At 49.3% G+C, this 27,882-nt stretch overlaps 1 protein-coding gene across 2 annotated transcripts; it reads right to left on the bottom strand.

Annotated features, from left to right (window-relative positions):
• Positions 1 to 342: 342 nt before the first annotated feature.
• On the bottom strand, positions 343 to 27,882 carry LOC144688686 (androgen-induced gene 1 protein-like). 2 transcript variants are annotated; one of them, XM_078555522.1, is made up of 6 exons: positions 27,459 to 27,882; positions 24,571 to 24,720; positions 24,317 to 24,418; positions 23,940 to 24,055; positions 16,453 to 16,604; positions 343 to 1,516 (listed from the first exon to the last, which is right to left on the bottom strand). In XM_078555522.1, the coding sequence occupies exons 1-6, from the start codon at positions 27,609 to 27,611 to the stop codon at positions 1,488 to 1,490; spliced, it is 702 nt and encodes a 233-aa protein (XP_078411648.1). In that variant the 5' UTR covers positions 27,612 to 27,882; the 3' UTR covers positions 343 to 1,487. The 2 variants fall into 2 exon arrangements, with proteins under 2 accessions (XP_078411648.1, XP_078411647.1); XM_078555521.1 differs by lacking the exon at positions 343 to 1,516 and adding an exon at positions 4,328 to 5,951 and having other exon boundaries at positions 27,459 to 27,877.

The following is a 27,882-nucleotide window of genomic DNA, read 5'->3' as shown; positions in this document are numbered from 1 at the left end:
AGCAGATCCATCTTCTCAAGGGTAATTAAGGATGGGCAGCAAATGCTGGCCTTGCCAGCAATGCCCACCTCCATGAAAGTGAAAATAACTTGTAACGCCGATTGCACAGTTTGTCCACCCACCCTCTCCAGTCTATTTAACTAGCATCCAGATTTCAATCCTGTTGAGATTGGAATGGGAAAATAATCAGGCACCAGATTCACACTACTCTAAACTTAACGAAAGTCTCCGATATCCAACTATCCTGAGCCTAACTCACCAAAAATGTGCAGAGTTAAGTGGGGCCAACCACACATACTAGCCAGTTCCCATCTCAATAAGAGAATTCTAGAATGCAATGGCTAACCAATCACTGTTTAATCACAAAGTCTGGGTCACAGTTTCTCACAAAATTACAATCAGAAAGGATAAGCTCAATGTGGTCACAGGTCAGTGTGCAAGGTCAAAAAGGAAATGGCAGAGACGTTATACAAGTATTTTGTGTCTGTCTTCACAGTACAAGACAAAAAAGCATTCCAAGAAGAACTGAAAATCAACGGACAAAAGGGAGGAATTTAAAACAGTCATTAATCACCAGGAAAAAAGTAGTGGAAAAACTTTAGACTTAAGACGGAGATGAGGAGGAACTTCTTCACTCAGAGGGTCATTCATCCTTGAGATTCTCTTCCTCAGAGAGCAGTGGAGGCTGGGTCATGGAATATATTCAAGGCTGAGTTAGATTTGATGATCTACAAGGGGGGTCAAGGGTTACACGGACAACCAGGAAAATGAAGTTAAAGCCACAATCCGATCAGCCACGATCTTATTGAATGACAGAGTGAGCTTGAGGGGCCAAATGGCCTATTCTTGCTCCTATTGCTTATGATCGTATACCCCCCCAAGGTCAGGGTTAAGTATGAGGGTAAATCACCTGCCTCTCCCTTTCCCAGAAACCAGGTACTGGATGAGTTTGGTTATGAATGAATTTGGATGGGTCAGAAAGTAGAATAGCCCTTGCATTAACAGGGAATCATTCATTCGCCATTCAGGGGTGTGACGTTCACATAGTCTATCTTGCTCTTTAGCCCATCATTAACTGCTCACTAAAGAGGCAACTGCTGCCAGCTGCTGGGTGTAAGAATTTAGATCACGGTACAACGAGCTCTGGGCCGGGAATCACCGAGCTCCGGGCCGGGAATCACCGAGCTCCGGGCGGGGAAATCAATGATCTGGTGTCACCATCTTAGTACCGACATGCCCACTATCTTCAAGTGGCTGATGGGGATTTTAATGAGAACAGGCACCTCTTGATCCATCTCATTGTTACAGGGAGCTCTCAAACATAATTCAATCATCTTGGAGATTAATCAGAAAGAAGGGATATTTCACTGTGACTAGAGCTATTGTCATTAACCCTTACACAAATTGATCATGAGGCCAACAGCAAGATCTCAACAGCAATTCTACGGCCACTGTCTTCATGTTATTTAATCCCAATTGTCAGCTGATCACTTCACCTTCATGGATTTCACAGTGCCTGTAATGAAACAGAACAAAAACAGTCATAGCAACAGAAAATAGAGTCAATAATTAGGCTGGAATCTAATCGCGTGCTTTGCTTTGGGGGGTGGGAGATTGGGGGTGGGGTGGGGGGGAAGAGAGAGTTTTCATTTAAAATAACAGATACCCGAGGATGAAATAAAGCACTCTGGAATCTAACTGCGGGCCAAGTTGGCACTACATGGGCAGATACAGGGTAAACCTCCCGCTACACTGACCCCATCAAACACTCCCAGGACAGGTACAGCACAGGGTTAGATACAGAGTAAAGCTCCCTCTACACTGTACCATCAAGCACTCCCAGGGCAGGTACAGCACGGGGTTAGATGCAGAGTAAAGCTCCCCCACACTGTACCCATCAAACACTCCCAGGACAGGTACAGCACGGGGTTAGATACAGAGTAAAGCTCCCTCTACACTGTCCCCATCAAACACTCCCAGGACAGGTACAGCACAGGGATAGATACAGAGTAAAGCTCCCTCTACACTGTCCCCATCAAACACTCCCAGGTCAGGTACAGCACCTGGTTAGATACAGAGTAAAGCTCCCCCACACTGTACCCATCAAACACTCCCAGGACAGGTACAGCACCCGGTTAGATACAGAGTAAAGCACCCCCACACTGTACCCATCAAACACTCCCAGGACAGGTACAGCACGGGGATAGATACAGAGTAAAGCTCCCTCTACACTGTCCCCATCAAACACTCCCAGGACAGGTACAGCACAGGGTTAGATACAGAGTAAAGCTCCCCCACACTGTACCCATCAAACACTCCCAGGACAGGTACAGCACAGGGTTAGATACAGAGTAAAGCTCCCCCACACTGTCCCCATCAAACACTCCCAGGACAGGTACAGCACAGGGTTAGATAGAGTAAAGCTCCCCCACACTGTACCCATCAAACACTCCCAGGACAGGTACAGCACCCGGTTAGATACAGAGTAAAGCTCCCCCACACTGTACCCATCAAACACTCCCAGCACAGGTACAGCACAGGGTTAGATACAGAGTAAACATTCTATGGTCTGCAGGGCCTGATGATTGGCCAAACCAAAGAATGATGACAAAACGGGACATACAAATGCTTCTGTGCAACTAGGTTACACACTTGGCGGGGCGACAGCGTGGTGTGCTCTGACTCAATGGATTTCACCACTCAATTGGACAGCTTCAGAAATACGTTGAGACACATTTCGGAATATATCAGTGTGTGGGGAAACAGGCCACAACTGTGGCTGACAGCCTGCTGTCAGGAAATGACTTGACTTGTGGGTGTGTACAGGGAGGGGGTGTTGTGGGGTAAGAAAATAAACTACGTGAGGTTAGTCTTGGGACAGACAGAAACATTTTAAAGCTTAGTAGTAAACGTCCAAAAATGTCTGCCAAGCACAGATAAACGTGTAAATGAAGGAAAATGTCTTAAATTGACCACGAACAAACTGGAAAGGCAGAATCCTGCACTATAAAACAGTGACAGAGACCCCCACCCAATCAGTGATAGACTCCCACCTGTGAGACAGAGACCCCCCCCAGCCTCAACACAGTGACACAGAACCCCCCACTCAAACAGTGACACAGAGACCCCTACCCTAACACAGTAAGAGACACCCCCACCCCAGTGACAGAGACCCCGCCCACTGAGACAGACCCACCCCAATAGTGACACATACACCTCCATCCCAACACAGAGACCCCCCCAGCCCAATGACAGTGACACAGAGACCCCCACTCTCAGTTACAATGAGACCCCCACCCCAACAGAGTGCCACAAGAGACCCCCCGCCCAGTGACACAAGACCCCCGCCCCAGTGACACAGAAATCCCCCCACCCCAAAAGAGATCTCTCCACAGTGACCCTCGCCTCAGTGCCACAGAGACCCCCGCCCCAGCGACCCCACCCCGACAGTGACACAGAGAACCCGAAACCCCATTGAGAGAACACCCCGCTCCCCAGAGTTAGAGAACCCCCAGAGGCAGGGAGACCCCAGTGACGACACTCCCACCCCCCCCATGCCAGTGACACAGATAGCCCCAACCCCAGAGGCACCCCACCCAGAGTGACCTAGAGGCCTCCCACACACACACACTGCACCACCCCCACCCCAGTGAAACAGAGCCCCCCTTCCCCCTCAGTGATACAAACCTCCACCCCCTCCATACACACTGAGAGACCACCAACCCCCATACACAGTGACACAGAGACCCCACCCACCCCAGGAGTTATAGAAAACATCCAGTGACAGAGGCACCCCTAGTGCCAGATAGTGGCACCCCGAGGCACCCCACCCGTGACATACAGACCCCACCTCCCGCACAGTTAAACAGAGACTCTCATCCACAGTGACCCCCACCACCCAGCTACCCCCATCCCCCTCATGAGAAAGCCGCCACCCATACCGTGAGAGCCCACACCCCCACACAGTGACACAGAGACCCCAACATCCAACCGTCACACACACAATGGCCCAGATCTCCCAGTCAGCAGTAATGCTGGGGCGATCACTGCTCACTGTCAAGGTTACTGTCAAGATCACTGCACCCCAAACTTTGTGTTCTTCCAGCCAGATCTTCCAATCCCAGGTGCAGCAGTGATGCTTCAGAGCAGCTAATCCTTGTGGAGGAATAGCAAAGAGGGGCAGAAAGGAGGATACCCCCCACCCCCAGCTTGTTAACACATAAGCTGCTGTATTCAGGTGTTTAAAGATGTCAAAGGTTTTCAGTAGGTGAGCGAGCGAGTGGGTGGGATTGACGGCAGTGGGCGGTCGGGCCAGGGGAGCGGGTGGTCAGGCCAAGGTGTGAGCAGTTCGTGGGAGGTGGCGGGTTGAGTTACAGTGTTAGTCTCTGGTGTAACTTGGTGATTAAACAGTGTAACAACTATAGGGTATCAGGTAAGCAGTATGTATCTAGCCCAAGGCACTGACACTGAGATCAGTATAAAAGACATTTATGGAGGTTCCAGTCAGCACAAATCAGCCCATTGCAAGTTTAAGCTTCCTGTGCAATTACAGCATTTCTACAAAGGTCAGGACTTTTGATGCACCCTGAAGCACAACTGGCAGACATCTCATCATTCACTACAGTTAGCATCGAAAGATCTGATCCTGTGACACAGAGACTCTCTCCCCAGCCCAGCCACAGTGACAGAAATCCACACCAAAGTAGTCAGCCAGTACATTAAATGCTGAAATAAAGCTGTACATATTTTGTATCATGATAATTTTATTTGGATACTTTACAGAAATTTTTTAAAAAGTAGAAACTGTCTTCTATGGCAGGTACTGACCTGACACAATCAGTAAATCCATCTTGTATAAACTGGGACCAAGAACATGGCTGAACACTTCCTGCTGGAGTACTTCCCAATCGCCCATTGTGTACTGCCCACATCAAACACTGATCAACTCATCATTCTGGGGTGAATATTGCACAATGCCAGTGGGGGACACACCCTGGATTCTCTGGAACATTAGTTCAAATATCTGAAAGGAGAGCTGAGATCTGGGGAGGGGGATAGTGGATCCACAGATCCTCAGACAGTGTGGGCAGCACCCTGGGGGAACAGGATCTTTCCTGGGCTATCTCAGGGTTTCACCCTGCTCCCACCCTACACACACAGCTGCATTAACTTCTACCTCAGGCTGTCAGCTTTTAGGGAGGGCCAATTTACTTTCAAAAGTTAAGAGTTGAATTGAGCTTTAGCCACTTCAATCTTGAATCCTAATAAAGGTGGTGTCCAGCCAATTTGCAGCTCCCTACTTGGAGTCTTAGAGAGGCAAGTTAATTCATCAGAGGTTGGGAATCAAGCCTGGAGGCCTCCTGCTGTGCCCTGTGCCTGCCTCAGTTCCACACTTGATGCTGCATGTACTCCTGAACTCACTGGCGACATGCCTTTCCCTGTCCTTTTGAGACTGGGCAGCTGAGTTTTTAAGGGGAGGCAAATGTGTTTTGGATTGCTGATCTCTTTTTGAGTATCAGTGTCCACATCAGGCTCACCAGAAGACACGCCAGCACACTTACTCTCTACAGAGGTGGCCGGGTTAGCTCTGGGATTAACAGTGGTCGGAGGCAGAGAGCAAATCGCAGGCTCAGCTGGCTGAGCTTGGACTTGGGCAAGTGCACTCAGATGCTGGGCGATATTGCCCATCAGGTCTATCATCTGGTCCAACTTGCCCGCCAAATGTTCAAAACCCTCCTTTTGAAGATCTAGAAGCTTCTGTTGGAAAGGTTCTGGGAAGGGGGGAAGTTTGCTGAGGGACTGGGAGATGGTTGGTGTAATGGGTGGAGGTGAAGAGTCAGGGCAGAAAGACATATCAGGATCACTGCCAGCCACGCTGCTCTTGTTCGAGTGGCTCTCCTGTGCCTGCTCTTGATTGAAGCAAGATTCATTCACACATTGATCCGGAAGCCCTGTGAATATAAAATTCAATCTTATTAATAAACATCTGCAGAAGCTCGTATAGATAGCGATTATGAAATACTAGAGTGATCCCCCCCAGACACTGTTTCAGAGTGACCCCCAACCCACACAGACAGTATTTCAGAATGGCGCCCCAGTACACTGAGTGTTTCATAAGGAGGTCTGGGGAGGTAATGGCGTAGTGGTTTTGTCACTGGACTAGTAATCCAGAGGCTCAGGGCAATGCTTTGGAGACCTGGGTTTGAATTCTGTCATGGCAGATGGTGGAATTTGAATTCAATTAAAAAAATCTGGAATTAAAAGCCTAATGATGACCATGAAACCATTGTCGATTGTTGTAAAAACCCATCTGGTTCACTAAATGCCATTTAGGGAAGGAAATCTGCTATCCTTGCCTGGTTTGGTCTATATGTGACTCCAGATCCACAGCAATGTAGTTGACTCTTAAAAGCCTTCTGAACTAGGGAAACTGGGGATGGGTAATAAATGGTGGCCTGGCTAACGAAACCCACACCCATGAACAAATAAAAAAAAACAATGATCCTATACACAGTGTTTCACAGGAGTGGTAGGCTCTGTTAATTTGGACAAGCTTTGCTGATTCAGAGTTTGAGTTGTAGTGTGTGTTTCTGGTCCTTGATTGTCATCTTCTAATTTATAGTAGGAGGTTTAATTTGAGGGGTGAGGAGGCGGCTGCTCTTCCTGTTCCTCCTGATCGTACCTTCCGGTATACGGATGAGGTATGACCTTGGCTGATCATCATCGCTCCAGACAATGAAGCCCTCTCTTTCAGGGTCCCTGATCCACACCCTTTTGTGTAACTGTGGCTGTCTGTCCTGTCTAGAAGCCTGCTCCTGCCACAGCTGCTCCTGCCAGAGCTGCTCCTGCCAGAAGCCTGCTGCTGCCTGTAGGACTGTTTTCGGTATTGGATGTTTTGATAGTCCTTGACTGCCAACCCTGGGATTAGTGTCTTTGGTTGCATTGGGGATTGGGTAGAGTTCTCTGTCCATCAGGAGCTCTGACAGGCCAATCCACATTTCAGCGGGGTTAAAAGCGCCAAGGGATGTCGTCGTTCTCTCTCGAAGAGCTTTAATGGTGTGGGCACCCCTTCCTGTCTCACCGTTTGATTGTGGATATCTTGGGGAGCTGGTACGGTGTTGAAAGCTGTAACTGATGGCAAATTGGGTGAAGTGTTCATTTGCAAAGTGCAGGCCGTTATCGGATACCACTTGGTCTGGGATGCCATGGCTCAAACATTTCCTTCATGGATCTCATGGTGATCGTCAAGAGTAATTGTTTCACCTCAATCTATCAGGATAAGTAGCTAATCATGATGAGGAAGGACTTGCCATTAAAGATGATTAAATTGATTCCCAACTGTTCCCACAGCCTGGTAGTGAACTGTGTGGGGATGAGGGGCTGCGTCTGGTCCAGCTTCTGCAAAGCACACGTCTGGCAGTTTGCGATCATTTCTTCAATGATCCTTGATATGCCCAGCTGCCATACTGCAGATTGGGCACACGCTCTGCACTTCGTAATGCCCAGGTGAATTTTTTGGAGAATCGCCAACCAAATGGAGACCGGAAGGACCAGCTGCTTGTTGTATGCTCGTACATCTATCACAATGAAGTGTTTTTGTGGTTCAAGCCAAATTTTCACGATGCTGCACCCCCTCCCGGCCTCCGCCGCTGCTGCCCTTGTTGACAGTAACAGCGGATGAGGACATCCTCCCCATCTCACATCTGCTCCTGGCAGATTTGCTGAAGTTTCCCTGAGGTAGCCGGCAGTTGTCTCCTCACCAATTGGGAGTATGACTGGAGCTCCTCAACCAGGTTGATATCATGTGTTGCAGCAAGGGCGACAGTGGCCCTGGATAGGGTGTCTGCAGTCGTTTGACATTTCTCTTGTACATACACCATACAAATCCCATGAGACAAACGGAATCTCTGAATTCTGGAGGGGGCGGGGGGTGGGGGGGCATCTCTGCAAGTTCCTTTGCATCTAACAGTGAGACCAGTGGTTTATGATCCATTTCAACGGTGACTTTCAGGCCCATAATGTAGTCAGAGAACTTCTCGTAAGCCCTGATGGCTGCAGGAGCCTTCTTTTTCTGTGTCTGACAGTCCTCTAGATGCATAATATACAGGGTGGTGGCATCCATCCAGTTGTTTCTGAATTAAAACTGCCCCTGGGCCTGTGGACAAAGCATATGTTACTACAGCAGTGGGCAAGGATGAGTCATAATGAGCCAGGATATTGGGTGAGAGCAGCATGGCTCTGATGTGCCTGAACGCTTGCTCCCTGGTGCATCTGGCCTTTTTTGAGAAGGCGTCAGGGGTTCTGTGACCAGATTCAGAAATTTCACCAACAGGTTCACCATACCCAGGAATCTCTGGAGGTCTGGAAAAGATGATGGAGCTGGGAGCTCGCTGATAGCTTTCGTTTTTTGTGCGTTCGCCATGATGCCTTTGTGATCATAACTGAATAGAGGACTTGGAGAACTCTCATTTCTCACTTAGTGACAACCCTGTTTCCTGCAGGTGTTCTAGGGCAGCCGTGGGTCTCCTGTCATGTTCTTCAACCAAAACATCATCCATGTGGCAAATGACACCCTCTAGGCCTTGCAAAATGGCGGACATCATGCGTTGAAAAATCTTGGGTGCCGAGGTAATGCCAAATGGCAAACAGCTGAAACAGAATCTGCCAGAGTGGAAGCTGCCAGAAGCCACTGTACAGCTGTGTTGTGGGTGGAATCAGGCGTTGTGTCACTAGCCATGGTACTTTGTCTGAGAGGACTATAACACTGGCTTTGGTATTCAATTTGAAGTTGGTGAGGTAACCGTTTACTGAGATATCCGTATTCCAAAAGAGAATCCAGGATCCTTGGCTTCACCCAAGAAGCATGGCTGAGTCTCTTCCTGGTGTGGTGCCTCAAATTCATGGATTGTCTTGGGATCCTCTGCCCGACTGGGTGTCTTAGCTTTGCATAGCTTTCTGAAGTGTTCCAGGCGGTTGCAGTTGAAACACTGCGCTGAGATTGCTGGACATTGCTCTCACCTGTGAAGATGTTTGCCTCCACAGCACTGACATGGTCACCCACCCTATCACAGTCGGTTTGGGTACTGCCCTCCTTGGCCTGGAGTCTCCCTGCCCCTTTGTTGCTTTACTAGCTGGACAGTTGGGGTTGCTTTTGCCAAGTAAAATGAACTGGTGCTGATTGGTGCAGATTTCAGGCCATCTATTAGGATGGCCTTTTTCTAGAGTCAGATCTGCCTTGGCCTGTTGAATGTCTGGAAGGTCATTGGCAGCCACTCCAACAACAATTCTGTCCCTTATGAGTTCTGAATTAACGTCGCCAAAGTCACAGCCTTTAGCAAGCCTGTATAATTACTTTATAATAGTCAACCTGTTCTCCAGGCTGTTTGACATGTTTGTTGAATTTCACTCTAAAACTTTGTTGCTTCTTGATTTAAATATGTACTGAATGATTTTAGAGCAGGCTGCTCTGGCGTTTTCTTTTACAGCACTGAAGCTTTGTAAGCTAGTCCTGGCTTAGAACGGAATTATTTGTTCAGCCCTGCTGGGTCCTTTGACTCTACTCTCTGTGGGCATTCACAACGGGCCTCCACGAGATCTTGTGGAGTCCTCAGCTGCACAGTGGAGTATTTTCTTTTGCCTTTCTGCTTCCAATTCTGCAAAGTAGCTTCCCTTAGTCAGGTCAGAATGCTGCACCTTCAGTTTTCCAGCATTTGCATTTCTGCTCCAGCTTCTCTGAGGTTCTAGGTTTTTCCATTAGCTGCCACCATGTTGTTATGTTGTTTAACAAAAACAGAATTACCTGGAAAAACTCAGCAGGTCTGGCAGCATCGGCGGAGAAGATAAGAGTTGACGTTTCGAGTCCTCATGACCCTTCAACAGAACTGAGTAATATTAGGAGAGGGGTGAAATATAAGCTGGTTTAAGGTGGGGGGAGAGAAGTTGTGGGGGGGGGTGGTTGTAGGGACAAGCAAGCAGTGATAGGAGCAGATAATCAAAAGATATTACAGATAAAGGAACAAAGAGGTGTTGAAGGTGGTGATATTATCTAAACGAATGTGCTAATTAAGCATGGATGGCAGGACACTCAAGGTACGGCACTAGTGGGGGTGGGGTGGAAAGACTGACGGGACATTACAGGTATAGATTTAAAAATAATGGAAATAGGTGGGAAAAGAAAAATCTATATAAATTATTGGAAAAAACAAAAGGGAGGGGGAAGAAACGGAAAGGGGGTGGGGATGGAGGAGGGAGTTCAAGATCTAAAGTTGTTGAATTCAATATTCAGTCCGGAAGGCTGTAAAGTGCCTAGTCGGAAGACGAGGTGCTGTTCCTCCAGTTTGCGTTGGGCTTCACTGGAACAATGCAGCAAGCCAAGGACAGACATATGGGCAAGAGAGCAGGGTGGAGTGTTAAAATGGCAAGCGACAGGGAGGTTTGGGTCTTTCTTGCGGACAGACCGCAGGTGTTCTGCAAAGCGGTCGCCCAGTTTACGTTTGGTCTCTCCAATGTAGAGGAGACCGCATTGGGAGCAATGAATGCAGTAGACTAAGTTAGGGGAAATGCAAGTGAAATGCTGCTTCACTTGAAAGGAGTGTTTGGGCCCTTGGACGGTGAGAAGAGAGGAAGTGAAGGGGCAGGTGTTGCATCTTCTGCGTGGGCATGGGGAGGTGCCATAGGTGGGGGTTGAGGAGTAGGGGGTGATGGAGGAGTGGACCAGGGTGTCCCGGAGGGAACGATCCCTGGCGGCATTCCGTTGGCAGGCTTTAAAGTGGACAAATCTTCAGGTCCGGATGATTTGTGTCCCAGGCTGCTGAGGGAGGCAAGAGAGGAGATCGCAGGGGCTCTGATCCAAATTTTTAATTCCCCTCTGGCCACGGGGGAGGTGTCAGAGGACTGGAGAACAGCTAATGTGGTTCTGCTATTTAAGAAGGGTTGTAGAGATGAGCCAGGGAACTACAGACCAGTGAGTCTCACGTCAGTGGTAGGGAAACTATTGGAGAAAATTCTGAAGGAGGGAATCCATCACCACTTGGAGAGGCAAGGTTTGATCAGGGATAGTCAGCATGGCTTTGTCAGAGGGAGGTCATGCCTAACAAATTTGTTTGAATTTTTTGAGGAGGTGACCAGGTGTGCAGATGAGGGTAGTACAGTTGATGTAGTTTATATGGATTTCAGCAAAGCCTTTGACAAGGTCCCACATGGGAGACTTATAAAGAAGGCAAAAACACATGGGATACAGGGTAATTTGATAAGGTGGATTCAAAATTGGCTTAGTTGTAGGAGACAGAGGGTAATGGCAGAAGGATGCTTTGGTGACTGAAAGCCAGTGTCCAGTGGCGTTCCACAGGGATCTGTGCTGGGTCCCCTATTATTCGCCATTTATATAAACAACATAGATGGCTATGTGGGGGATAGGATTAGTAAGTTTGCAGATGACAAAGATTGGCCGGGTAGTTAACAGTGAGATTGAGTGTCTTGGGCTACAGGAAGATATAGATGGGATGGTCAAATTGGCAGATAAGTGGCAGATGGAATTTAACCCTGAAAAGTGAGAGGTGATACACTTTGGAAGGAGTAATTTGACAAGGAAGTTTTCAATGAATGGTATGGCACTAGGAAGATCTGAGGAACAGAGGGGCCTTGGCGTGTGCGTCCGTAGATCTCTGAAGGCGGAGGGACATGTTAGTGAGGTGGTGAAAATGGCATATGGGACACTTGCCTTTATCAATTGAGGCACAGGTTACAAAAGTAGGGAGGTCATGTTGGAGTTGTATAGAACCTTGGTGAGGCCACAGCTGGAGTACTGTGTGCAGTTCTGGTCGCCACATTATAGGAAGGATGTGATTGCACTGGAGGGGGTGCAGAGGAGATTCACCAGGATGTTGCCTGGGATGAAACATTTAAGTTATGAAGAGAGGTTGGATGGACTTGGGTTGTTTTCGCTGGAGCAGCGAAGACTGAGGGGCGACCTGATCGAGGTGTACAAGATTATGAGGGGCATGGACAGGGTGGATAGGGAGCAGCTGGTCCCCTTAAGTCCAAGGTGAGGGGCAGGAGGTTTAGGGGGGATGTGAGGAAAAACATTTTTACCCAGAGGGTGGTGACGGTCTGGAATGCGCTGCCTGGGAGGGTGGTGGAGGCGGGTTGCTTCACATCCTTTGAAAAATACCTGGATGAGCACTTGGCACGTCATAACATTCAAGGCTAAGGGCTAAGTGCTGGTAAATGGGATTAGGTAGGTAGGTCAGGTGTTTCTCACGTGTCAGTGCAGACTTGATGGGCCGAAGGGCCTCTTCTGCACGGTGAGATTCAGATTCTGTGACAGCTCTGCTCTCTGCCCCAGTCTCTGCTCTATCCCTGGATCTCAGGTCTCCGCCCTCACCCCTCCACCACCACCCCACCCCCCAGGTCTCTCCCCTCCCCGCCTCCACCCTCCCCACCCCGGTGCCCAGGCCTCTGCCCCAGGTCTTCAACCTCACCCCTCCACCCACCTTTCCCGGCCTCCGCCCTTCCCGCCCCGGAGTTCCGCCTTCGCTCCCCCCACCCCGCCGGGGCCCCAGGCCATCGGGGCAAAGATCAGGCTGCTGGGTTAAAAACAGACCTTGCACAGACTTGTGGAACATAAGCTCTGACCTCGGTGGGTGTGGGGGGTCAGCAGGTAGCTGGGCACAAACGGAGCCACAATAAACACAATGCTGAGTCCAGGTAGCATGCCAATCAGGAACAGAGGCTGAAACCCAGTTAGGGAAAGGAGAAAGGGTAGTGGGCGTTGGGGGGGCTAGGGGATGGGGCTGGCGCCGGAGGGGTAAGGGCGAGAAGGGGCGTGTTCCAGGGGGTGGTGGGGAGGGCCAGGCGTCAGGGTGGGGAGATTGGGGGGGTAGAGAAAGAGAGTGAGCCAGGTGCCCGGGGGGAGGGCCAGGTGCCTGGGGTCAGGGGCGGAGGCGGGGTTGGGGGTAGCTGAGTGTCGACGGGAATGGGCGGGCGTCGGGGAGAGAGGTCCTTACCTTGGCTGGAGTTGCTGTTTGTGATCCTGACGAGCTCAACACCAGGCTCCAGTGTACTGCTGACTCTCAGGCAACCTGCATCACTAAGATAACCTCAGCACAGAAGCACATTTAGCACAATAAGCAGCAAGAACCAGTAGAAGAGAATAGGGAACAGGCAGAGCAGTAAACCACAAATGATAAAGCAACATTCACGCATAGTCACTGGGGGCTCAGTCATTCAGCTGCCCCTGACCTGGGTCTAGCCCTCCTGTGTCCCTGATGCGCTCCTTCATTTCCATTTCTGCTCACTTCCTCTGGGAATTCCACCAGTGGAACCATGACTGCACACACAATCTGCCGAAAATACTTGAATAACTACAAACCTCTGCCTGCACACCTCCATCTATACAATACCTCAATCACAGAACTACTCAAGAGTGGGTTATACTCAGCAGCAGCTGAGCTTCAGTTCCCAACAAGCCTCCTAGAGGATCACACCCTCACCTACTATCAGTTGGTGCTTAGCAGCATTTCCTATTACTATTGTATCTCTGCAGGGATCTAATTTTTACCACTCTGGGTGCCTGTACATTTAAAGCTGCTGTACCTGTCCTGTGAGTGTTTGATTGGGACAGTGTAGAGGGAGCTTCACTCTGTATATAACCCCGTGCTGTACCTGTCCTGGGAGTGTTCGATGGGGAGAGAACAAAAGAAATAGGAACAGAAGCAGGCCATTTGGCCCCTTGAGACTGCTCTGCCATTCAATAAGATCATGGCTGCTGATCTTGTTTCAATTTCTACATTCCCATCTAACCCCCGATAATCTTTGATTCCCTTGCCTAAAAATAATTTATCTACCTCTGCCTTAAAAATATTCAATGACCCCGCCCCCAGCACCTTCTGAGGCAGAGAGTTCCAAAGTCTCCAAACCCTCAGAAAAAAATTCTCCTCATCTCTGTCCTAAAAGGGCAATCCCTAATTTTAAAACAATGCCCACTAGTTCTGGACTCACCCACAAGAGGAAACATCCTTTCCACATCCACCTTGTCGAGGCCGTTCAGGATTCTGTATACTTCAATCAAATCACCCCTCACTCTTCTAAACTCCAGTGGAAACAAGCCCAGTCTGTCCAACCTTTCCCCAAGACAACCCACTCATTCCAGGGATCAATCTAGTAAACCACCTCTGAACCGCCTCCAATGCATTTACATCCTTCCTTAAATAAGGAGACCAAAACTGCACACAGTATTCGAGGTGCAGTCCCACCAATGCCCTCTATAACTGAAGCATAACATCCTCACTTTTATGTTCAATCCCTCTCGTAATAAAGGATAGCATTCCATTAGCCTTCTTAATTACTGAACCTGCATACTAACTTTTTGTGACTCACATACTAGAACACCTAGATCCCTCTGTGCCTCAGAATTATGCAGTCATTCTCCATTTAAGTAATACTCTGCTTTTTTGTTCTTCCTGCCAAAGTGAATAACTTCACATTTTCCCACATTAAACTCCATTTGCCAAATCTTTGCCCACTCACTCAACTTGTCTATATCCATCTGCAACTTCCTCATGTCCTCTTCACAACATACTTTCCTGCCTATCTTTGTGTCATCTGTAAATTTAGCTACCGTGTCTTCACTCCCCTCATCTAAGTCATTGATGTAAATCGTAAAAAGTTGAGGGCCCAGTACAGACCCCTGTACGGTCACATCCTGCCAATCCGAAAAAGACATTTATGCAGACTCTCTGCTTTCTGCCAACCAGCCAATCTTCTATCTACCTCTACACCATGCACTTTTATTTTCCGTAATAATTTTTGATGTGGCACCTTATCAAATGCCTTCTGGAAATGGGGACAGTGTAGAGGGAGCTTTATTCTGTATCTAACCCCGGGCTGCACCTGTCCTGTGAGCGCTTGTTGGGGACAATGTAGAGGGAGCTTTATTCTGTATCTAATCCCGTGCTGCACCTGTCCTGGTCCAAATTCCAGGTTTTAAATAATAATAAAATTAAACAGTTTGATGAGCCCCTCTACTTCCCCAGAGTAATACAGGATTTGGAAAATTTCATTGCACATTATGAATTATGACATGCATAGAGGCAATGTAGGACAATTGTGGGTTTCATCTTGTGTGAGTAGTGGATGTGTTAGGGAGGCAGTGGAAATGAGGATTGGGATACGATCTACTGTTCATTTAGTGTAATCATCAGTACCAGAGATCCCCAGGGCCACGCACGACCCCACCGCCCTCCCACTGACCTGGTCTCCACCACACAATACCCCCCCGGTTGGTCCCCCAAACCCCCACATACATGCTCTATCACATAATAGAGATCGAGCTGAGGATTGGCTTCTAGAGATCCACTGGCGCACCAATACCAACGTAGAGATCCACTGGCGCACCAATACCAACGTAGAGATCCACTGGCGCACCAATAACAACGTAGAGATCCACTGGCGCACCAATAACAACGTAGAGATCCACTGGCGCACCAATACCAATGTAGAGATCCACTGGCGCACCAATACCAACGTAGAGATCCACTGGCGCACCAATACCAGGGTAGAGATCCACTGGCGCACCAATACCAGGGTAGAGATCCACTGGCGCACCAATACCAGGGTAGAGATCCACTGGCGCACCAATACCAGGGTAGAGATCCACTGGCGCACCAATACCAGGGTAGAGATCCACTGGCGCACCAATACCAGGGTAGAGATCCACTGACGCACCAATACCAGGGTAGAGATCCACTGGCGCACCAATATCAGGGTAGAGATCCACTGGCGCACCAATATCAGGGTAGAGATCCACTGGCGCAACAATATCAGGGTAGAGATCCACTGGCGCAACAATACCAGCATAGAGATCCATTGGCACACCAATACCAGCGCAGAGACCCACTGGTGCGCCAATACCAGCGTAGAGTTCCACTGGCACACCAATACCAGTGCAGAGATCCACTAGAGAATTCCCATAGAAAGCCACTAGATTACCAGTGCAGAGACTGAGCCGAGACATGGGCACTGACTGGGTAGAGTTCAGCTGTTTAAAGCAAACAGCTACATTTTCAAAGGAATGTGACATAGAATCAATAAAAGGCCCACATATAACTGTGTGAATGGAGCTGGTCCTGCGATTGAGCTAGGATAAGGTCCAGCTCAGATAAAAGCAAAAAAACTGCGGATGCTGGAAATCCAAAACAAAAATAAAAATACCTGGAAAAACTCAGCAGGTCTGACAGCATCTGCGGATAGGAACATAGTTAACGTTTCAAGTCCGAATGACCCTTCAACAGAACTAAGTAAAAGTTACTAAGTTTTTTTTACTTAGTTCTGTTGAAGGGTCATTCGGACTCAAAACATTAACTGTGCTCCTATCCGCAGATGCTGCCAGACCTGCTGAGTTTTTCCAGATATTTTTGTTTTTGTTAAGGTCCAGCTCAGGTCAGTTTGACTTACCCCATCGCCAATGATGCAGTTTCTCACCCACAACATAAAGGGCAATGGTTACAAGAACAGCTGCTGTAAGAAAGATCCCCACGCCAACGGGACTGAGTGCCTCCAGAATGGGGTAGACCCAGATTGCTGACCTGTGGCGAATCCACAGCACCCTGGAAAAAAAAAAGATAGCAGGGTTTATGTGGAGAGTATCATCGCTTTTTCTGTCCCCACTGTGTATAACCTCAAGTTAGGGGCACAAGAGAAATCTTAAATATGTAAACATACAGTCTACATCACTGATGTACGGTCACATAATAACATAGTATGCTGAGAGTGTCATGAAAATTTAAAAAAATCATAATATTGTGATTTATTGCAACGGTAGACTAATAGTGGGGTTTGGATTAGTTTCTGTGTCAGTGCGCGCGCGTGCCAGCCAGTGCGCGTGCCAGCCAGTGCCCGCGCCAGCCAGTGCCCACGCGCGTGTCAGCGTGTGCGTGTGTGTCTGTGTGTGTGTGTCAGTGTGCTTTAATTGAATTGCAGACAGCTAGTCTGGAGTTTTTCAGTTATCAAGAGAAGCTAGGTTTGAAATGCTAAATACGTAAACATGGCTGAAGTTTTAGAATGAGAGGTATGAGGAACATTTGCATTTTTGGATAAACCAGACTCATGAGTTTCAAAGAAATGGTAATGTATTACACCTAGCCAAGAGAATAAACCAAATAGAGTTCTTATTTTTCCCAACTATTACTCATAATATGGGTACGATGGAAAATGCATTTAATAGGAAAAATAAAGTTGCAAAGACAATGGGACAATGGAATTTACATTAAAAAGGGAGAAACCTGTATAAAAAGGAGGAGATGAGGTTATGTAAGGAGAAGACATAAGATCTAACAAGTGTGAAAAGCCACCAACCTCTATGTATCGAGCTGATGTCTACAGGAACTGAAGCTAAGAGAATTCACTTTGATTATCACTGTCCAGGGTATTACATGCTTTGCCTGGGTCTGTTGAAATCTATGTTGGTTTACTGTTACTATGTTGTTTTACTTAATGGAGGTATAACTGGGAGCTAGATTAATTAGGAGATTTTGGAGTTATTATAGTAGTAATTCATAGACCTAGGTATGTGCTTAAAATGTTGTCTTCTATTAATAAATGTTTAATTTAGTTGTGTAAACAAAACCTCTCGGTCGTCACGGGCTCATTACTACTGAATTCAAGGCACGCATCTTGAAATAAAGTACAAATTGCTAACAGTTGTGGCAGCTGTTTCAAGTTTCCCTCTGGGATTTGAGCAGCTCAGCGTTTACCAACCGCTGTGCCATAACAGAGAGATAGTTCTGTGTGAAGCTTCATACTTAGCCTTGTACTGTACATAGTTAGAAGAATATTTAATGAAAGCTAAAGTTTACCAACAGCTTTGCCTCCAGCAGTCTCTGTTGATCCTGACCAGGGACAATCTAAGCTAAGACCCACAACGATGATAACAGATGGTGACAGCAGAAAAGATAACAGAAAAAAGAGTAAAGAGCCCAGTAACTGGAAGAGGCAGTGAGAGAAATGACTGCAACAGATGGACAGCACTAGAAAAACGTCAAAAGAGCTCAAGCAAAGGCTAGAGTGAAGAAAAACCATGGAGAAAATCTTACCCTTACCAGAATGCTTTAACATGTGGAAGGCCCAGATCAAGCCGAGAAGTGGCAAAACTGACATTGTAGGTTTACCAGATATAGAACCGCTTCATGATTAGCAGAGAAGCTTAGCAACGAACAGGTCAGTACCCTTCTCTGCACCATTGGCAGTAGTGCAGATGACGTAATGATCAAACAGGGCATAAACAAAGAAACGGTGACATACGAAGATGTTGTAAAAGCTTTTGGTACATATTTCAGCCTTAGAAGAGAAACAATCAGAACGGTGAAGTTCAATAGGTGCGCCCAAAGACCGGGAGAAAGCGTAGATTCTTTCATTAATGATTTATATCAACTAGCAAGGAATTGTGAACATGGAGTCGTGAAAGACAAATTAACTCAGCATTTCACTGTTGTAAGAGTGTTAGAGGAGACTTTATCAGAATTTCTACAGTCCAGAGAGGGTTTAACACCTCCGAAGGTAGTTAACAAGGTAGGCAGAAACAAGAAAGCAAAATTGTTTATTTGTTTGAGGCAACAAGGAGATTTTGTGGAGAAATACAACTGACATGGTGCAGATTGTAGGATACACAAGTGGCAGTGCACCTAATCCAAAACAGGGAATGAGCGAAGAGAGCACAGCAGCCGCCATTGCTCAGTGTTCTTGCTGTGCGGGAAAAGCTGCACTGGTGCAAAGAGAGTCTCGCCAAAAATGCAGAGTGCCATTCTTGAAAGAGGGGAGGACAGTTTAAATCTGTATGCTGCAGCAAAAAGCTCCTAATACTGACATTTAAAGATAAACCAATGAAAACACGTAGAATTCAAGGAATTGAAAATGCAAAAGACAATGAAGTGCCACTCTTGGGAGAAATTACAGGATCCAATGGGAACATGGACATTGTCAACAGACATTGAACAAACTTCAAATTAGACACCGGAGCAGGAATTTCAGTTCTTTCAGACACAGGACAGTGGCTAAAGCAAGGCTTCCTCTAGCCATCAATCATATGACTTGATGGTCCAGGAGGCATTTTTATTTTTAAAAAATTTATTCACAGGATGAGGGCTTGGCTGGCTGGACCAACATTTATTGCCCATCCCTAGCTGCCCTTGAGAAGGTGGTGGTGAGCTGCCTTCTTGAACCACTGCAGTCCATGTGGTGTAGGTACACCCACAGTGCTGTTAGGAAGGGAGTTCCAGGATTTTGACCCAGCGACAGTGAAGGAACTGTGATACATTTCAAAGTCACGAGGGTGTGTGACTTGGAGGGGAACTTCCAGGTGGTGATGTTCCATCTATCTGCTAACCTTGTCCTTCTCTGTGAGCCAGAGATGAAGGCAAAGACTTCAGTGGGGAGATGCAGGACCACGTAAATATCATATTGAACAGAGTTAGAGATGTGGGGGATATGTAGTCTAAAAGCATTAATATCAAATACATCATCGGTAATGGACAATTACATGATAGAACAATCTCTCAGCATACTACATAAAGCCATGTGGTAAGCTTGTCTTGTTCAGGCTTGACTCCAACAGTCTCCATTGATCCTGACCAGGGACAGCCTCATCTAAGGAAGGGGGCGGGAGGGAGGCAGGGACGTGGGCAGAGAGCGCAGGCGCAGAGGGAGAGGGGCCGCGGAGGGAGAGGGGCCGCAGATGACCGAGAACCATGGTCACCGAACACTGCGCATGTCAAGGGAACTGGTTGGTCACATCTGCCAACTGTTGCAGGATTTGGTGCAGTGGGGACATGGAGGGCATTCACTGCTCGTGGCTGTGAAAGTGACCGTGGTGATCATTTTTTTTTTTTTTTTAACGCCAGTGACTCCTTTCAGGACTCCACAGGTGACCTCTGAGATTTCACAAGCCTCCACCCACAAATGCATGAGGTCAGCCATCTTCATGAGGGCACACAACTTCGTGCATTTCGCCCAGAACCAGGAGAGCCAGGATACAAGAGCAAATGGATTTGCCCACGGCCATCTCACACGGCGCTCAGGTCTCTGTCGCAACAAGCGTTCAATTATGTCAGCCGCAAGGGTTTCCACTCACTAAATGTGCAGCTGGTGTGCAACCACCACAAACGCAACCTGCAGCTCTGCGCTCAGTTCCCAATGAGTGTGCACGACTCCTACATTCTCAGTCAGTCACAGATCCCTGACGTCTTTCAGGGTCCACAAGGGCTGCAGGGATGGTTCCTCAGGGACAAGGGCCCCCCGCAGAGGATGTGGCTGATGACACCCGTGCAGGGCCTCAGACTGCAGCAGAGCGAAGGTATAACCAGGCTCATGCTGCAACCCGCACCTTGGCGGAGCAGACCATCAGGATGCTGAAAATGAGGTTCTGGTGTCTTGACCAGTCTGGTGGAGCCCTGCAATACAGTCCGCAGAGGGTGTCACGCATCGTCATCACCTGCTGCGCCCTTTACAACCTAGTGCTGCAACGGGGAGAGGAGCTGGCTGAGGAGTAGATGGGGGAGCTGCACATCTCCTCCGATGAGGATGTACACAGGGATGAGACTGAGGAGGCCCTCGAAGGCAACACTGATGGCGATCAGCCCATCGCACTGGCCAGACAAGGCAGGCGCACTTGGGAGGCCCTCATAATTGCTAGATTTGTGGAGGATGATGCTGCATGCAGTGAGGACACTCCATAGATCCTCACAGCCTCGGAGAATGTCTGATTCCTGTCTGGCCGAGGGCAATCGTCTCATTGGCGGGCAGCCTCTGAATTGCCCGCCACACGTTACCACACCATTTCCTTGCTCCAGCTGCCATATTTAAACTGCAGCTGTCCACACAGTTCTCCATACTTGCAGCCCAGAACTGCTCCAGGGAAGACACGGCCCTGAAAGCCAGGAAGAGTTCAGTGACCTGTCACTAGAATGCCTTTTGGAGGCCCAGCTGTGAGATTAGGGTCATATCATACGGACGCAGCTGTGAAACTTTAAATGCATCTGATCCTTTGTCAGCCTTTAGCACCTGACCCCTTTAGGAGCAGTGTCACTGGTTCCAGATGCTGGTGTGATGGGGGCCAACCCCATCTTAAAGGTGCTGAGAGCACACAGAGAGAATGAGAGAACTCTATGGCGCCTGCCCACTACATTCTGGCAACGACCAGCACCGCCGAGGTGCAGGCATCAGTAACGTTTCCAGGGAGTGTAAGGGTGGACCATCACTTTGGTCTGAAGGCTGTAGAGAGCACAGGGAAGAGGCCCTGGACTGAGACACCTGCCTTTATCTTGTGCAGAAAGGTTTCACATTTGAGTGACACGAACACTGCTCATCAGAACAAGGAGCCATAGGCAGGGAAACATTCTTGGGAGTTTATTGACAATAGTGAGCAGTATTGTACAAATGATTAAATCCCGTGCCCAGGCCGTGCAACTGCATCTTTTTAACCCTGCCGCTGCGTCTTGGTGCTTCCTGGACATCCACAGTGGAGGTGGAGGCAGCCTGCTGACTGTGCTGCCCTGTCTGTGATGAACTTGGCAGGCGTCCTCTGGAGGGCCAAGACTTGGAGGGCCCCGGCCTGCTTTCGGGGTCCTGCTGTGTGGCAGTGGCACCCTCCTCGGCCTGTGGAGCTGGAGCTGCTGAGGTCACAGGAAGAGGGGAGTTGGATGGTCCGGACACTCTCAGTCACCTGGGTGGATGACCCCGGGGTGTGCACCTGCTGATCCTCCTCCCTATGGGTCCACGAGGGCCCCTGGCTGACTCCGTGAGTGGAAGGAGTAGCTGGAGTGGGATCGAGCTGCCCAGCACCCCTCTCACATACATACTGTTGAAGGCCAAATATGGCATCAGCGATGGAGTTGAACCCATGCAGCAGTGCAGGAGCGACATCCTGGACCAAGGTATCCATGGCTGCCGCCATCCTGCCAGTGTTGACCTCAGTGCATTGCAATGCTGGCGCTATCACCTCAGCCTGAAGACGGACAGACTCCTCCATTGTGCCTTGCAATCTGAGGAGTGCAGCAGACATCCCCTACTGGTGTTCCTGAGCTTGCCTTTGCAGCTCCAGCAACTGTGACATGACCGAGTCCGGAGACTCGTCATCTGACTCAGACTCGGCAACGTTCTGGCCTCCAGCAGTCCTCCGAGTGCCAGGGTCCTGGGAATTCCCTGCCTCCGCCTGTTGTGGATCAGACAGTGCGATGTGCTCACCAGATTGTGACCCTGAGGCTACTCTAAAGCTAGGTCCCACCAAGGTGTGTGTCTCTGTGCTGGTGGAGGGTGTGGGTGAGCGCTGTGACAGGGCTTCAATGAAGGTGCCTCCAGATTCCTCTTCAGAGGTTTCTTCAGGGCTTGATCGGAGGCCCTGGGTTGTGGGCTCCATCAGCTATTTCCCAGATGTGCCTGCGGAAGCAAGGAGAGATAATTAGTGCATGACAGTGACCTGTGAAACAGGACACATCACGCACAGCATGGTTGTCTGATGGTTGTTGCACTGCTGGATTTTCACTTAGTAGAGCAGCGCCGACCTCACCATCAGCACAAGACCGGTCCCGGTCATCGCCAGCCAGCTGGATGGCTCTGTATTCAAAGTCTGTGAGGGCCTTGAGTTCAGGCATTCCTCCACCAGTCTGTGACCTCTCCCTCTTGTTGTGTGCCAGCTTGTTCTGCATGGATAAAGGTGGAGAAAATGTAAGGAGGACGCCTGCTAGGCCAGATGATAAATGTGCCTCGCCTGTGTGGGTGGTGAGTGGCCCCATGGACAGGATGAGGACAATGACAGTAAGTGTGAGAGAGTGAATGGTGATGTCTCTTGAATAGGCAGTGAGTGAGGGCCCTGTGGATGTGTGATGGGTTTGTCAGTATAAGAGTTAAGGGTGATGAGAAGAGTGACTTATCCTGGCAGAACAGAGATCATCATATTCTTTCGGCACTGGGTGGCTGTCCGCTGTACTGGGTGGTTGGCGCTGACCACCGCTGCCACTGCCTCCCATGCTGGATTAGTGATGTTACTGCCCATCCTGTGGCCAGAGCGGTGGGAGAGGGCATCGCGGTGGACCTCCATTGCGTCCAAAAGGTGCTCAAGGGTCACGTCAATAAATTGAGGGGCTGCAGTCTTTTTGCCTTTCAGGGTCATGTCTTCTTTGCAGCAGTCCTGGTCTGGAAACACAGAGGTGTGCACGCAGCTGCACTTTAAGTATGGCGTCCAGCGTGATGATGGTGTGGCGAGCGAATGAGAACCTGCCCGCCATCAAAACGGCATGTTTCCTGGAAATGCATAAATAATGTGGTGTGGTTGGGGTGATACGGTGTTAAAAGACACCATTGAGGCCGGCAATGGCTGCCCACTGATTTGACCCTACTTTTTGCTCAGCAAGTTTGATTTTTTCATACCAGTTTTTATTTGAAATTCATGTTTAATGTTTGCCAAACCTTATCTTCCGAAACTCGGTCATCAGCCCCTTGAGCGAGAAAAAAATTGAAACGTGGCCCCCAGTGTGAAAAGGCTGGGCAAGCCTGAGTTAGAGTAAAAGCCAGAAACATCCAACTTCTAACCGTTTTCAAGAAACCAGCAAGAATCCTTCAGACCTGCAACGTTTTCAAACACCTTAAGGACTATAAAGACGTGACCTGTTTCTGTTCCCACATCTCTCCCTTGATCATAATGGGAGAGGGCAGAGCAAGCAGTGGAAGCGGCATGGGATAAAGACATGGCAGAGAGACAGAAAACAACCACTTCCTCAGAGCACACCTCCTGAATCCAGTCCCTGTACCTGAGCCACTGCGGTCAATTGTACAGTGCCTCACCGCCCCCAAGCCACTGCCCCATAACCATTGGCTGGATCAACACTGACAGTGTGGACCTTTCCCTTTTCCTGTTGGCACCTGCTTAAACTTGGCAACTAAGGGTAACTCACCAGAGTAAATAGGAGCTGCAGAAGGTGACGAGTAGAGCCATGCCTCCCTTGCGACTAGGGCAGTGATGTGGGACCAGGATCAGTTCCAACGTGAGCAGCACCAAAACCACCGAGTGCTGTAAAGAAGAGTAAAACCAGAGTGTGAATGGGTCACGATGGGGTGCCGGGGCGGGGGGCCGGGGCACAGTTCTGAAGTGTGGGCTGGGGGTAATGTGGGGTGCGGGCTGACTTGGTGGGGGGCAGGTAGGCCAGGCATGGGTTGGGTCAGGCACAGAAATTCCCAACACTTTCAACAATTATAGAAAGACTTCAAGAAACCAGGAGGGGAAGCGGCACTGAGGGCAACATAGAAGGCTCCAGACACACACACTACTCACCATGGCGTGATTCATCCACGTAGGGATGATCTGGTCGAGAATCTTTGGGTAAACAAGCTCTCGGTCAATGGCATAAAGAAGCCAGAAACTCACAACAACAAACTGGAAAAGAAAGAAAAAGAGTCAGCTCATCAACTCCAACCAGGGACCAGGATTTGACTGAACCACGACCCCGCGGGCGGGGTCCAGCCCAACCCGACCTTGGGAGCCACGACCCCAGACCTGTGTTATTCTTGTTGACAGTAAACACTTACAAAGCCTATGGGAAAGGCAAGGCCTGCAAAAAGCCAGTCTTGCAGAGCACTGATCCTCAGGGAGAGTCGCTGCACACGTTTACCAGGCTGAGGGAGGAGGCACAGCAGGTCTGAGAGGACAGACACTCCAAAAAAGCTGGTCTGCAGAACCTAAAGAGAGAATAACATCAATCAGCTTCACCAGCTTCCTATACTGTACTGGTTGAACTAACAATAGTCTGCCTAGGCAGAGGCAGACAGTGCTGCCAGAGAGATAAAAGACCAGACAAGAGCGGGGACCAGGGAGGGCACCGGCACACTCAAAGGACACGTCCAGCACGGTGTTAGATACACAGTAAAGCTCCCTCTACACTGTCCCCATCAAACACTCCCGGGACAGGTACAGCATGGGGTTAGATACAGAGTAAAGCTCACTCTACACAGTTCACATCAAACACTCCCAGGACAGGTACAGCACCCGGTTAGATACAGAGTAAAGCTTCCTCTACACTGTCCCCATCAAATACTCCCAGGGCAGACCATAAGACATAGGAGCAGAAATTAGGCCATTCGGCCCATCGAGTCTGCTCCACCATTCAATCATGGCTGATAAGTTTCTCAACCCCATTCTCCCGCATTCTCCCCATAACCTTTGATCCCCTTACCAATCAAGAACCTATCTATCTCCGTCTTAAATACACTCAATGACCTGGCCTCCACAGCCTTCTGTGGCAATGAATTCCATAGATTCACCACTCTCTGGCTAAAGACGTTGCTCCTCATCTCTGTTCTCAAAGGTCTTCCCTTTACTCTGAGGCTGTGCCCTCGGGTCCTAGTCTCTCCTACTAATGGAAACATCTCCCCCATGTCCATTCTATCCAGGCCTTTCAGTATTCTGTAAGTTTCAATCAGATCCCCCCTCATCCTTCTAAACTTCATCGAGTATAGAGCCAGAGTCCTCAAACGTTCCTCATATGTTAAGCCTATCATTCCTGGGATCGTTCTCGTGAACCTCCTCTGGACCCTCTCCAGGGCCAGCAAATCCTTCCTGAGACACAGGGCCCAGAATTGCTCACAATATTCTAAATGCGGTCTGACCAGAACAACAGGTACAACATGGGGTTAGATATGGGGTAAAGCTGGCTCTACACTGTCCCCATCAAACACTCCCAGGACAGGTGCAGCACAGGGGTAGATACAGAGTGAAGCTTCCTCTGCACCGTCCCTATCAAACAATCCCAGGACAGGTACAGCACGGGGTTAGATATGGGGTAAAGATCCCTCTCCACTGTCCTCATCAAACACTCCCAGGACAGGTACAGCACGGGGTTAGATACAGCGTAAAGCTCCCTCTCTACTGTCCCCATCAAACACTCCTAGGACAGGTACAGCACAGGGTTAGATACAGAGTAAAGCTCCCTCTACACTGTCCCCATCAAACACTCCCAGGACAGGTACAGCACAGGGTTAGATACAGAGTAAAGCTCCCTCTACACTGTCCCCATCAAACAATCCCAGGACAGGTACAGCACAGGGTTAGATATGGGGTAAAGCTTGCTCTACACTGTCTCCATCAAACACGCTCAGGAAGGGAACAGCAGGGGATTAGATATGGGGTAATGCTACGTCTCCACCAAATACTCCCAGGACAAGTACAGCACTGGGTTAGATACAGAGTAAAGCTGACTCTACACTGTCCCCATCAAACACTCCCAGGACAGGTACAACATGGGGTTAGATATGGGGTAAAGATCCCTCTCCACTGTCCTCATCAAACACTCCCAGGACAGGTACAACACGGGGTTAGATATGGGGTAAAGATCCCTCTCCACTGTCCTCATCAAACACTCCCAGGACAGGTACAGCACGGGGTTAGATACAGCGTAAAGCTCCCTCTCTACTGTCCCCATCAAACACTCCCAGGACAGGTACAGCACAGGGATAGATACAGAGTAAAGCTCCCTCTACACTGTCCCCATCAAACACTCCCAGGACAGGTACAGCACAGGGTTAGATACAGAGTAAAGCTCCCTCTACACTGTCCCCATCAAACAATCCCAGGACAGGTACAGCACAGGGTTAGATATGGGGTAAAGCTTGCTCTACACTGTCTCCATCAAACACGCTCAGGAAGGGAACAGCAGGGGATTAGATATGGGGTAATGCTACGTCTCCACCAAATACTCCCAGGACAAGTACAGCACAGGGTTAGATACAGAGTAAAGCTCCCTCTACACTGTACCATCAAGCACTCCCAGGGCAGGTACAGCACAGGGTTAGATACAGAGTAAAGCTCCCCCACACTGTACCCATCAAGCACTCCCAGGACAGGTACAGCACGGGGTTAGATACAGAGTAAAGCTCCCTCTCCACTGTCCCCATCAAACACTCCCAGGACAGGTACAGCACAGGGTTAGATACAGAGTAAAGCTCCCCCACACTGTACCCATCAAGCACTCCCAGGACAGGTACAGCACAGGGTTAGATACAGAGTAAAGCTCCCTCTCCACTGTCCCCATCAAACACTCCCAGGACAGGTACAGCACGGGGTTAGATACAGAGTAAAGCTCCCCCACACTGTACCCATCAAGCACTCCCAGGACAGGTACAGCACAGGGTTAGACACAGAGTAAAGCTCCCTCTCCACTGTCCCCATCAAACACTCCCAGGACAGGTACAGCACAGGGTTAGACACAGAGTAAAGCTCCCTCTCCACTGTCCCCATCAAACACTCCCAGGACAGGTACAGCACAGGGTTAGACACAGAGTAAAGCTCCCTCTACACTGTCCCCATCAAACACTCCCAGGACAGGTACAGCACAGGGTTAGATACAGATTGAGTGAGTGAGTGAGTAAGTGAGTGTTCCCCCTCCCGGCTCTAACAGGAGCCCCAGGCTCTGTGCCTTTACCATGTTGATGAAGGTCAGATATTTCCAGCGCCCTCCGTATGTCGAGGCTCCGAGCAGCCGCCCGCCTGATGTCAGCAGCAAATCCTGGTACAGTGTGAAGAGATACCAGAGGAAAACGGGAAGGTGGAGGAGGATAGCCCTGGGATGAGGCATGATTCCGGGAGCAGGCTTTCCGGTGGGAAGGTGCGGACTTTATTCCGGGCTTTCCCCTCCCCGCCCAGCCCCGCGCTCACGGAGCCGGAGGGGCGGTGCTGGTTGTTAATCATTCACTCCCCCTAAGCCTGACCGGGAGGCCATAGCTTCCGGACACCTCATCCTGGTCTTCCATTGTATCCCAGAGCCCGGGAGGGGAGTGGGGTTCAGTGCCCGACACCCCCTCCCAGGGTTTTAAACCATCAGACACCCCCCTCTCCAGCAGTGGCAC

This window comes from Cetorhinus maximus, chromosome 13 (genome assembly GCF_964194155.1).
Source record: "Cetorhinus maximus chromosome 13, sCetMax3.hap1.1, whole genome shotgun sequence".
Taxonomy (NCBI): domain Eukaryota; kingdom Metazoa; phylum Chordata; class Chondrichthyes; order Lamniformes; family Cetorhinidae; genus Cetorhinus; species Cetorhinus maximus.
Note: the sequence above shows the minus strand (reverse complement) of the source record. Positions and strands in the feature narration are given on the sequence as shown.